General features: G+C 37.5%; 1 protein-coding gene across 1 annotated transcript; it reads left to right on the top strand.

Moving 5' to 3' along the window:
• The first annotated feature begins 1,359 nt into the window (after nucleotides 1-1,359).
• Nucleotides 1,360-2,179, top strand: LOC131165600 (21 kDa protein-like). The gene has a single exon (XM_058123534.1). It carries the CDS (start codon nucleotides 1,366-1,368, stop codon nucleotides 2,023-2,025), a length of 660 nt encoding a protein of 219 aa, XP_057979517.1. The 5' UTR covers nucleotides 1,360-1,365; the 3' UTR covers nucleotides 2,026-2,179.
• Nucleotides 2,180-13,000: the final 10,821 nt, after the last annotated feature.

The following is a 13,000-nucleotide window of genomic DNA, read 5'->3' as shown; positions in this document are numbered from 1 at the left end:
TGTTTCTCCGTTATTTGATGAATATGTTTATTATTGATATGAGCAATAAAAATTAGAATCTCTCTCTCTCTCCAATTCTCCACTTTAAATTTAGAGTATATTAACAGAGTTAACTTATGTCCTATCCCCTATCCAATACCAATATTTAGTCCACCTATTTCGAGATTCTTATCTAATTAACATCCCAATTAAGATAAAAATTTATAATTTTAACCATTATAAATAGGATACCTGACACTATGTTTGGAGAGATCTTAGATTTAGAATTGTATTAGATTTGAATAAAATGTAATTTAAAATTATATTAAAATTTGTGCAAATATTTCTAAATTAAAAATTGTACCCGGATTCAAAATTCAAAATTCATACCCCCAAATACTATCTACGAGTATCTGTTTCATTATAATTGAGGATCACTACTAATACAAGATCGTATTATTCGGCCTACTGATGTGAGTTATTTTAAATTGTTATTTGAAAGAATAAATGGTATCATTCTTTTGAGTTATTTGCTTCATTTCAAATTAAATTTTATATCTTTATTTAATTAATTCATAATAATTAATTTATTTATTTTTAAAATTTAAGAAATCATAATATTATAAATTTTTATATAAAAGCATTTACTACTATTATTTTTTACGTAATACTAATTCACAAAAGGCAAATGCATCACAATATATATAACTTTAATATAACGCGTTCCTGTTGACTATGTATGTTCGTCCAAAAATTCAACCTTTTACTTTTTTTATTTGACCTCGAATATATATTTTTTAAATATAAATTACCTTTTTTTTTTAATCACGCGCTTACATAATCTAGTTCTTTAAAATTTGACAAAATTTTAATCACTATATCATAATTTCACCTCAAAATATGAAAATATTTTTTAAAACTTGTATTGTTAGCACAAATAAATTTATGAAATAACAATTATATATATTTATACTCAAGTAAATAAAATAAAATATAAATTTCGATTTTCTTAACGGACTTTTCGCCTCATCCACAGGAAAATTTCCAACTCTACCAACTGTGTCACGCTGATGGTGGTCCAATCCTTCTCCACCGAGCACCGCCGCAATCAGCGGTGGGTAGATTGCCCGCGCGATGCTGACCCAAATTGTCTAAATCCAAACATGTCACCACCGAAAATCTCACCAGTCATCAACTCATGATTAAAAAAGTAAAAGCCGCAACATTAACGGTCCCGTTCTGACTTTTCAAAAGAAAAACCGAGGGGCATCTCTGTCATTTATAATTTCCCGAGGGTCACATCCGTAATTATGCCGCAGTAGTGTAAACCTACTTAACCCGAGGCGTTTGGAATACCCAAAAAACACTCGCATAATTTTAACCACGATGGAAACCCGACGCAGCGCTCTGATCTTCTCCGTCGCCGTCCTCTCCTCGGCGCTGATCTTCTTCATCCAACCAATCCCCGCCATCGGATACGCCGCCGAAGGCACCGGGGACCTCAATTTTATCAGCAGGAGCTGCAGGGCAACGAGGTATCCCGTGGTCTGCTACGCCTCGCTCTCGCGCTACGCCAGGACCATCCAGGGGAGCCCCTTCCAGCTGGCGCGCGCCGCTATGGCCGTCTCCCTCTCCAAGGTCAGCAAGTTCAAGTCCCGCATCTCCGGCTGCCTGGGTCAGGCGGAGTACGGCGGCGACAAACTCGCGGCTTCCGCCCTCCACGACTGTTTCACCAACCTGGATATGGCTGTGGACCAGATTCATGACTCAATCAGGCAGATGCGCACGGCGGCCAACAACACGGGGTCGGTCCCAGCCGGCGGGGGTTCGAGAGAGTCGTTCAAGTTCCAGATGTCGAACGTGCAGACGTGGATGAGCGCGGCGCTGACGTGTGAGGACACGTGTACGGACGGGTTCGAGGGCGTGGCGAAGGGGCCGTTGAAGACTGAGGTGAGCGAGGGGGTGGAGAAGGTGTCGCAGTACACCAGCAATGCGCTTGCTTTGGTTAACAGTTACGTTGATCAGGTGGTGGGAAATGAGTACTGAAGGATCCAACGTACGTGCATGCATGGTGATTTGTGTGTTTAATTTTGTAACCAAATCAAGTGGTCTATGCGTAGGTTGATAATATATATATATATATATATATATATATATATATTAATCAAATCCAAACACACTTTAGAGTTTGCTTAGTTAATTAGGAGGTTAGGATTTTCTGTGAATGTAATGAAAAATGATTAGTCCATGAATTTTCTTTTTTTGGGGGGGGGTGGGGGGGATTGTTGTTTTTATTTTGTTTTTTTAATTCTTGTTTTTCTTTGATCGTTTGTGTTTTAAAAAGAGAGATAATCATTTGGAGGGGGAGAAGTTGTTATTGCCATACGTTGCCGTCCGGTGACCACTGATTTGCCATTAACCTAAAAAGTATCGTGTGTTTGTTGCAAAATGTTCATTCATAAATGACAAATGCACGATAATATGTATAACTCTAATGTGACATAATATGACTTTTGACTATGCATGCCCCTCCAAAAACTCAACCTTTTAATTTTTTATTTGACCTTAAATATTATTTTTTAAGTATAATTTACTTTATTTTTTTGTCAAGCTTACATAATCTAGTTCTTTTATATTTGACAAAATTTTAATCACTATATTATAATATCAGAATATTACCCCAAAATATGAAAATAATTAAACTATTTTTAAAAAATTAGATAATTATTACAAGTAAATATGTGAAATATTAATTATAAATATTTATCTTTAAGTAAATGAAACAAAATATAAATAGCGATTTTCTTAACGGATTTTCTGCCTCATCCAAGGCAAATTTCCAACTCGATCCACTGTCGCACGTGACAGTGGACCCATCCTGCTCCACCGTGCAACGCCGCAGATACCGCCGCCATCTGCGGCGTTCGATTGGCCGCGACCCCGCGCGACCAAATTGTCCAAATCGAACATGCCCGCCACTGAAAGCTGCACCAGTCTACTCATGATTCAAAAACCGCATCACAACGGTCCCGTTTTGACTTTTAAAGAAACCGAGGGGCATGGCTATCATTTACCATTACCCGAGGGATACATTCGTACTTACGTCAAAATGGCCTGAACCTACTGGTTCCCAAGCCGCTTGGAAAATCAAAAACACAACTCACATTTTCAAATTTTCATGGCTTGTGACGTATCCTTTTCTTTTCTTCTTTTAATGATTTCTCCCTTTTTTTCTTCTTTTTCTTTATAAAAAAAAAAAAAATCCCACAGAGTTTGGCTTTTCATGTGTCGCTTTTCTTAAAAAAAAAAAAAAATGATTTCCCCCTTTTCCAATTTTTTTAAATATAATGTAAATATTATTTTTTAGGTTCTAACGGAGATCAATGCATCTTAGCAGTACCACATGTCCAAATATGTGCCCTTCATTCATTGGTTTTCTTTAATTTAATTTTATTTTTGTGTAAAAAAAAATTGACTCATATGTCTCATATTTCATTCATGCTTACAAAATCACACTATTAATTTTATTATGAACTAAAATTGTAACAAAATTTATTTCATGTGATTTTTCATCTTCCATTTTATGTGTTCCCCTTCATGTTGCGTAGCGCCAACAACTAAGTAGTAATATGTTCAAAGATTTAAATACTTATCCAATGTTTTTACATAGTTAGTGAACATATATATAGAAAGAAACTTACCTAATAAATATAAGTCAAATGCACGATAATAAACATAACTTAGAGTACTTTTCTAGGCTTTTGAAATCTCTTGAGGAAAATTCATATTTTAATTTCCATTTTAGATGTGAACAACTTAAAATCACTCACCTTGCTTTTGCAGATGATTTGATTTTATTCTCAAGAAGGGATTTTAATTCAGTAAAACTTCTTTTGAATTGCCTTGGTAACTTCACTCAGTGTTCAACGTTGATTGCTAACTGCCTTAAATCCAATTTGTCTTCAGTTGGTGTGAAAAGTGAAGACATGGATGTGATTAAAAGAATTACAAAGTTCAATGAAGGGTTATTTCCTTTTCATTACTTGGGGATACCTCTAGCAACTTCAAGATTGACTTCCATGCATTATTCACCTTTGATTAAAGGATCACTAGCCTGCTTAGTGGATGGCCAGGACACACAATCTCTTGTACAGGTAAGCTGGAATTGATTAAATATGTTATTCAAAGTGTGGAGTGTTTTTGGTTGGCTATCTTCCCTATCCCAAATTCTGTGCTGGATCATGTTGTAGAACTCTATAAAGCGTTTATGTGGGGTGGAAGGAAGAGGCCCCTTGTGGCCTAGAAGGAGGGTTGCCTCCCTAAAGCTGAAGGAGGCCTTGTTGTTTTTTATATTAAAGTTTGGAACAAAGCCTTTCTCACTAGAGCAGCCTTTTGGAACATCCAAAAAAAAAAAAAACCAATTCTTTATGGTCAAAATGGGTAGATTTACTTGAAGGGTGCTAATTTTTTGGATGCTTTTTCAAAACATGAAGACTCCCCTTTATTCGAGATGATGATTGAGATTAAAAATCAAATCTTGCAAAGATGTGGGGGTCATGTGGCTATAGACAGTTTGTTTAATCAATGGGTTGTAGATGGTTTGATTTGTTCTTCAGAAATTTACAATTACTGGAGGAATAAAAGAAACAAAGTCACGTGGTGTAATAACCCAAGAAAATCATCAAGGTCTCATCGACAAACACAGAAAATTCGTCGATGAGGAGACGAGAAGATACCGAAAAGGGTTTGTGGCATTCTGAAACTTGTCGACAAGGGGTACAGGTTCGTTGACGAACTTTCTATAGGACTCGTCGAAGAGATGACGTGTCTCGTCGATGAATTTGGGGCTATAAATAGCTAAAACCTAGATTTTTTACGAAAATTCAGCGCAAGAAACCTCTTTTCTCTCTCTGAACGTTTCCTTCCCCTTCTCTCTTCGATCCCGGCTCCGTTTTTCGTCGGATGGACGATCTGAGACCACCACGACACTCCTGGGGAAGTTCTCTGCAAGCTTGCCGGAACAGTTCGTTGGTGGGGCTGGTTTGAAATTCATCTCATCCTCAGGATAAGGCATTTTATTCAGAATATGCTTTCCCTACAGTTATATGAAATGTAGTATGCAAAGAAATACTGATGTTTGGTTCTAGGGGATGTTGTTTTTAGGGAGTTGAGTGGGGAACCCTGCGGGTATAGGGTCAAAGTACAATAGGGACTTTTCAGAAATAAGGTAAGGGAAATATGTTATGCTAGCGATTTATAATATGTACAACAGAAGATTATGAATGTGTATTTACAAGCATACGGATCAAATTATTTTTCCAGAATATCATGAATATTATTTTTACAGTAGAATTACAGAAATTGAGCATGAGATTTTGATTACTCAAATGTGTGGCATGAGTTTATTACAGTATAGTATGATGACTATACAACTTTACAGATATTCAGTTATACAAATTATTAGTAATGAATGAGACTTATAGTATTTTTCAGAATAACATGATTTCTAAATCATAACACTCAGACAGATATTACAGATATTACAAATATATATTACAGACTGAAATTACAGATATTACAGGCAGAAATTACAGATATTGCAGATAGAAATTACAGATATTTCAGATTTACAGTGTTTTGTTTATTTTTGAAATCATGTTAAAGGCAACGAGATAAATATATATTTATATACATATACAGTATTACACGATATCAGATCCCTGTGGAAATTACAGACAGATATATATACAACAGAGCGTAGTACCGTTGCTATTACAGATAGAATGCAACCACATTACTCAACTAGTATGTGGATTCCATCTAATCGTGTCATAAGAGATTGCAGTCTTCCTAGGGAGCTGGGTTGAGGTGGCCGGTTAAACGATGATAGAGATGGAGGTTGCCTGGAGAGATTACAGTAGGCTAGATTGGCAGATGTTTCAGATATAGTTTGACTTGCCTGGTAGGCCAATCGGAGTAAGTCCAGCCTACGGGCCGCACAACCCTATCATGAGGGGTTATATCATGATACACAGATCTCAGGGTATAGCAGAAGTTCCTATGTACAGATATATCACACATCAGCAGCTTATATTATTATATTAGCAGTATGTTCAGATAGTTAACTTAGAGACACAGATATACTTTAAATTACATTACATATATTATGTACAGTCTATCAGCTTATTCATATTACAGTATCAGCGTTTTAAACGTGTAACTCAACCGCCACACACTAGTAATAGCATATTTCATCTTATTAAGTGTCGAATCGTCCCAGTGACTTACTATTTTTTCAGGAGATCCAACTAGACGAGCAGATCAGGCTCGCGGGTAAAGATTGTTTACACTGCCATACTGGAAGGGTAGGTGTATTTTTAGTACCAGTGGTTTGGGATAGATCCCAGGGTTTTGATATTATCACTAGGTATTTTGTGTTGTAAATATACTTCAGAATATTATAGTTTTCTAGTATTGTATATATGATAGTTTACAGTTTCTTGTTACCGTTGCTTAGGTGTGTATGACATACAGAATTTTCCTAGTGCTCCTTTGAACCTATGGTATTTTCAGAAGCATTTTAGACAGATGATATTTATGATATACAGAAAAAATAATAATATAAAGAGCAGGTCGTTACAGTTTGGTATCAGAGCCTAAGTTGTTAGGTTCTGTAGACTCTAGAATGCAGCGGGAACAATACCAGAATATAGGAAAAGAATTTGAGGTTTTGTTCTGTGGTCTGAATATAGGATTTTCATGGTGGTTTCTGTATTTTTCTTGGGATGACGATTTTAGGAAAACCATAGTGAACTATCGACGAGTCATATTGTAACATCCTCAAAATTTTCACCATTTTTTTTTAATAAATTACTCCAATACCTGCATGTAATGGGCACTCCTATGCAGCGGAAAAATATAAATCACATAACCACCAATACATGTATATACAATACCAGAATTCAGTATTTTCAACCATAGCTACATAATACATTTCTCTTTCTAGTGTCAACTACTCAAGATACAAAACCCTACACAAAACTTACCCTAAAACTAGGGTGACCAAGTGATCTCTATCCGCGAGTCTGATTTGCTCGCTTAGCTGGCTCACTTGAAAAATGGTAAAGTGATAGGGTGAGTCGACTCTCAGTAAGTGGAAATATGCTATTACTAGTGTGTGATGACCGAGTCATAAAATTATAATAATAATATTTAAAACTACATGATTTGGCATATCTATAAAACACATGTATAAAAGCTTAAAACATTTGTATCATCTGAGCTTTCTACCATTCATACTGCTATAAAATACTATATACAATGAAAACTATAAATCTGTATACGTATATATATATATATATATATATATATATATATAATTGTGTTCTTTCCCCTGGACTCTGTATGTCATGATTTGACCCCTCATGATAGGGTTGTGCTGCCCGTAGGTGGGACTTTACCTGGTCGGCCCTCCAAGTAAGTCATCATACTCTACACTACCTCAACCCGACCAAACTGCATCCACTCCTAAGCGCGGGACTGGCTGCTACCTCGTCTAACCGGCCCCCTCTACCCAGTGTACTGGGGAGCTGCATCCTCTCCGAGCATGGTTAGACGGTACCCACACACTATCTGAGATACGTGGTTGCACTCTATCTATACATAACAACGGTACCGTGCTATGTAAACTATATCTATTTGTAATATTTCCACAGGGATCTGATACTATATAAGTACATCTATATATATATACCTTTACTGTTTTCATTATGTTTCCAAAATAACCAAAATGCTATAATTTTGTACTGTAAATATTGAAAAATCTGAATAACTGTAGCATCTCAATGCTATAACTGTATAATCTGTCTTTATAAACTGTGTGTTATGGTATTCAGGAAAACATAGCATTCTGTAAGGACTATGATATACTGAACTAAATAAAATCTATATAATCTGTCTGTTAATCATCTGTGAATAACTATATATACACGATATATAACATAATATACTGAAGTACTGTATAAATTTTACATCAGGTAAATATCTACTCAGGCCACACAACATTAAAACATTTGTTCTGTAAAAACTGCATAACAACTGGTATATATGTATCTATGAAAACTCTGTTAATATTCTTAAAATCCTAGCACAACATATTTCCTTTACCTAGTTTCTGCTAAAATCCCCTTTCTGTAACGGGTCCTACACCTCTAGGGTTCTCCACTCAACACCCTGAAATCCACATTTGCCAGAACAAAATATCAATATTTCTTGGCCTACATAATTTCCTACAACTATCAGAAGGTAAAAAAACTAAATAAAAGACCTTACCCTGGATTTGGGATGAATTTCAACTTCGTTTCACCAACGATCCGCTACAGCAGACTTGCAAAGAACTTCGCCAGGAGCGTCGTGATGGCCTCAGATCTTCGATCCAGTGAGAAACGGGCCCGAAATCGAAGAGAGGAGGGGAGGGAGTCGTAAGAGAGAGAGAGAGAGAGAGAGAGAGAGAGAGAGAGGTGAGTTTTGCGCAGAAAAATTTGATAAAAATCCGAGTTTTAGCTATTTATAGGGCTGGATTTGTTGACGAGACACGTCACCTCATCGGCGAGTCCTTTAGTAATTTCGTCGACGAACCTTACCATTAGTCGACGAAATTCAAAGTAGCCCAAAATCCTCGCTCGATATTTTCTCGTCGACGAAACGGGACCTCGTCGATGAGATCTTAAAGACATTCATCGACGAACCCTAGAAATTCAATGTTGTCGATGAACACAGAGCGTTCGTCGACAAAGTCTATTGCCTCATTCTGTTGTTGATTCCATTTCTCTTCCTCTTTATTATTTAAATACCATTATTCTTTGGGTCGTTACACATGTGTTTGGGTTGCAAGATCGTATTTTGGGGTAAGAACAGGAGAGTTGTTAATAGAGAAACTGGAGTTCCAGTTGAATGAATAGATTAGATCTGTGCGAGAATAGGATTTTGAAACGATGATCTGTGTATTTTCAGGATGGATCTAGGAAGTAGTGGCATAGATGCAGGAGGTGACAGACCAGGACCCTCTAGTATGGGAGGTAGAGATACAAATGTCATTTTACGCAGTGTCACTTAGCAGGTGATGGCTAAGATGGCTAGGAGTGTGATTACGCGCTAAAACTGCATAATTAGGCATCTTAATGAGGGCATTATGGCTTCTATTTTTAATTAAATGCCTAATTATATATAATATTTTTAAAAAGTGCCCTATTTATCATTTTTGAGTTTTATTGAACAATTTATGAATTTTTGGTAATTTTTTATCGCAAAAAAATTCCCGAGAGTCAAAACTGAAACCGGTTTGTAATTTACGCATAACTTTTCCTTCTGAACTCCAATCGAGATTATTCAAATTTATAAAGAAAGAGGAAAGGATTATCTACAACTTATGTGTTTTGAGTTTTGAGAGAAACGGGCTCCAGAAAGGCCAAAACGGACCATGTTCCCAGGGAACAAAAATGAAGAAAAGGAAAAAAAGAAAAAATAATAATAATTTTGATGTGACCCGGCCATGCATGGCTGGGTCGGGTCGAGTGAGTCAGATCCTCCATATGGGTCAGTTCCTTCCAGCCAGGTCTAGGGCTTTCTTCCCCCTTCTCTATTTAGCTTTCTCTTCTCCTCTTTCTTCCGTGTGCCCTGCGCACCACTCTTCCCTCTTCTCTCCCCATCTCTTCTCTTTCTCCTTTATGATTTTCCTTTTATTCTCTCCCTCTCTGTTGCTATATCTTCCCTTGGTTTCCCTCTTTCCTTCTCCTCCTCTGTTTTTTCTCTCCTCCTCTCCCTTGGACTCCCCCTTCAGCAGCCTCTTGTAGCTCTGTTCCAGCACCACCAATCCGTAAGCACCCTGTACAACCACGAGATCAGCTGCAGCTCTCGGCCACCACAGCAACCTGCACTACTACAACTTCCCTTCTCCACGACAACAAAAGCAGCCCCGAGCAGCCACCAAGAGCAGGCAAGCTGCTCCCCTCGGTCTTCCTCAACCATCAGCACCAGCTGCTGCATGCAACTCCATACCAGGCCATCCGAGCTCCTTCAAAGAAGACCACAGCAACCCATCCTTTGTTTCCTTTCTCTCTCTCTCTCTCTCTCTCTCTCTCTCTCTCTTTATTTTATTATTTGTTTTGTTGTTCCCGTTTCTTCCATTCTCTTTCAATGTTTAGTTTTTTTATTTTATTTCAAGTAAAGTTCAAGTTGAATTGTTATTGTTTAGAGAATTTAAATTCTTTTTTTTTATTGAGTATTATGTTCCCATTAAAGTTTTTTTTTTTTTTTGGTTTTTTTTTTATGTTTGAGTATGTTAAGTTTGATTTCTTGAGAAAAAGAAAAGAATAAAATACAAAAAGGAAAAAAATTGTCTTTATTTTAGAAATTAATTTAGTTGCCTTTCTTCTTTAAAATTTGATTTTTGATTGAAGTTCGGTTTAGTTAGGGTCGGTTTTGTCAAAGTTTGTATTTTTTTTTTCCGTATTTCTTTATCGTTTGAATGTTCATTTTTCGTTGAAGATCATGGTTGTGTTTAATTTGTGATTGTGGTTCAAGTTCGTGTTAAAGGTTCGGTTTTTAGTCTGTGTTTGAATCTGATTGAGTTTCCATCATTGCGTATTTTAATTTCATGTTCAAAGTTACCATTTTTAATTAGCGTGGGTTTCGATGTTTCCTTGAGTAGACTAGGGTTTCTCATTTTTGTTCTTTAATTCACTGCATGTTAGTTTTAGGACTTTAAATTACGTGTCATTTAATTCGTCAAAAGTGAAATTGAATAATCTTGAAATCCCGAATCTGAACTAAGTTCAGTACCCTTTTAATTCCAATTGGGAGAACATAAAATTTGAGATTAAAATGCATTCCCTGAGGAGACGATCTAGCCCTTGGACTGAGTATTACACGATGTAACTCTTATACTTGGGATAGCTTTTCAACTGCTCATTTTTCGAGTGAGTCAGAGTGGAGGAGAGTGTGGCTGCACGATCGAGCAGTTTACGCGAATGAAGCCTCCTTCGTTTGCCAGAGGACCTGACCCGATTATAGCTGAGAATTGGGTTTAGTATGTTAAGGAGATTCTAGCAGTGCTGGCATGTACTGACGAGCATAAAGTGACATTTGCATTGTTTAAACTGACAGGAAAGGCAAAGCACTGGTGGAGATCAGCGCGTTTGATTAAGGAGCAGAGGCCGAATTCAGTGCTAGTATCATGGAATCGGTTCAAGAAATTATTCTTCGAGCGATATTTCCTTGTTATCGTTCAGAGCGAGAAGGCAGCAGAATTCCTGCATTTGGGTCAGGGGCAGATAACGTTGTCTCAGTATGCTACACGATTTATCGAATTGTCCTGTTTTGCCCCACACTTAGCACCGGATGAAGAAAAGAAAGCAATGAAGTTTGAAGAAGACCTGAGACAGAATTTATTTGAGCAAATCATTAGCTTTCAGACTCAGATGTTCGCAGAGGTAGTGGATATAGCTTCTATTATTGAGAGTGATTTGTAGAGAGGTGCAGCAGGTCAGAGTTAGAGGAAGAGGTCCACTAATCATGATCTATAGGCAAGTTCCAGCCGAGGGCCATGGAGAAGAGATCGATATGGAGGTAGTCACGGGCAGATAACGGGTCGTGGTGGAACTCAGGGTGGACGGGCTATTCCTACCTGTCCTAGGTGTGGTCGTAGACATCTAGGTGAATGTTAGATGGGTGAGGAGATGCAAGAGACCCGGGCATAGATCTTGGTCATGTCAGGGATTGCCAGCTCAGGCACTAGCTTCCAGACCATATCGGGGTGGTTATCAAGTGCCCTGTGGAGGCTAGCAGAGGAATACTGCACCGACAAGAGTACATGTGTTGATGCCGGGTGACGCTGATGCAGTTGGAGACGTAGTTACAGGTACCCTTACTGCTTTCTCATATACAACCATTGTTTTATTTGATACAGGTGCCACCCACTCTTTTATTTCTTCGGTGTATGCTAAATTAACGGGGTATGAGGCATGGTTGTTGGATATTGGGTTAGTTGTAGCTACGTCGACTAGGTCAATGGTGAGATGTAGAAGGGTACTCGGGGGCTTTCCAATAACTATTTAGGGAAAGATATTGCCAGCCGATTTGGTGATATTAGAAATGTAGGGATTTGATATAATTCTGGGTATGAATTGGTTAACAGATAATCATGCTAGTATTGACTGTCATTTGAAAAAAGTGATTTTCAGACCTCTAGGTGAATAAGAATACAAATTTCATGGTTCACGAGTTCGTTCTTTGCCACAGCTTGCGTCGGCTATTCAGGTGAGGAAATTGATTCAAGAAGGCTGCCAGGGATTTGTCGCCTATGTAAAAGAATTGCTAAGAGAAGAACTGAAACAAGTTGATATCCTTGTGGTTAGAGAATTTTTAGACATATTTCTAGAAGAATTACCTAGTTTGCCACTAGACCGTGAAGTTGAGTTTATAGTGAATCTTCTACCGGGGTTAGCACCAATACCTAAAGTTCTTTACCAAATAGCCCTAGTCGAGTTAAAAAAAATTAAAAGATCAATTGCAAGAATTGTTGGATAAGGGTTTTATCAGGCCCAACGTGTCACCCTAGGGAGCACTAGTTTTATATATGAAGAAGAAAGATGGGACCATGAGGATGTGTATAGATTATAGGGAGATAAACAAACTGACAATTAAGAATAAATATCCTCTTCCCAAGATCGACAACTTGTTTGACCAGCTCTAGGGGACCTAGGTCTATTCTAAAATCAACCTGTGGTTAGGTTATCATCAGGTGAGAGTGAGGGCAGAAGACGTCTCTAAAATGGCATTTCAAACAAGATATGGGCATTACGAGTTCTTAGTAATGTCATTTAGGTTGACTAATGCACCGGCGGCATTCATGGATTTAATGAACCGAGTATTCCATCAAGTAATTGGATCAGTTTGTGGTTGTATTTATTGATGATATACTAGTCTACTCGAGGAGTTTTAAGGAGCACGAACATCATTTGAG

This window comes from Malania oleifera, chromosome 10, assembly GCF_029873635.1.
Source record: "Malania oleifera isolate guangnan ecotype guangnan chromosome 10, ASM2987363v1, whole genome shotgun sequence".
Classification (NCBI taxonomy): Eukaryota; Viridiplantae; Streptophyta; class Magnoliopsida; order Santalales; family Ximeniaceae; genus Malania; species Malania oleifera.
This window is presented reverse-complemented; position numbering and strand designations above follow the sequence as displayed.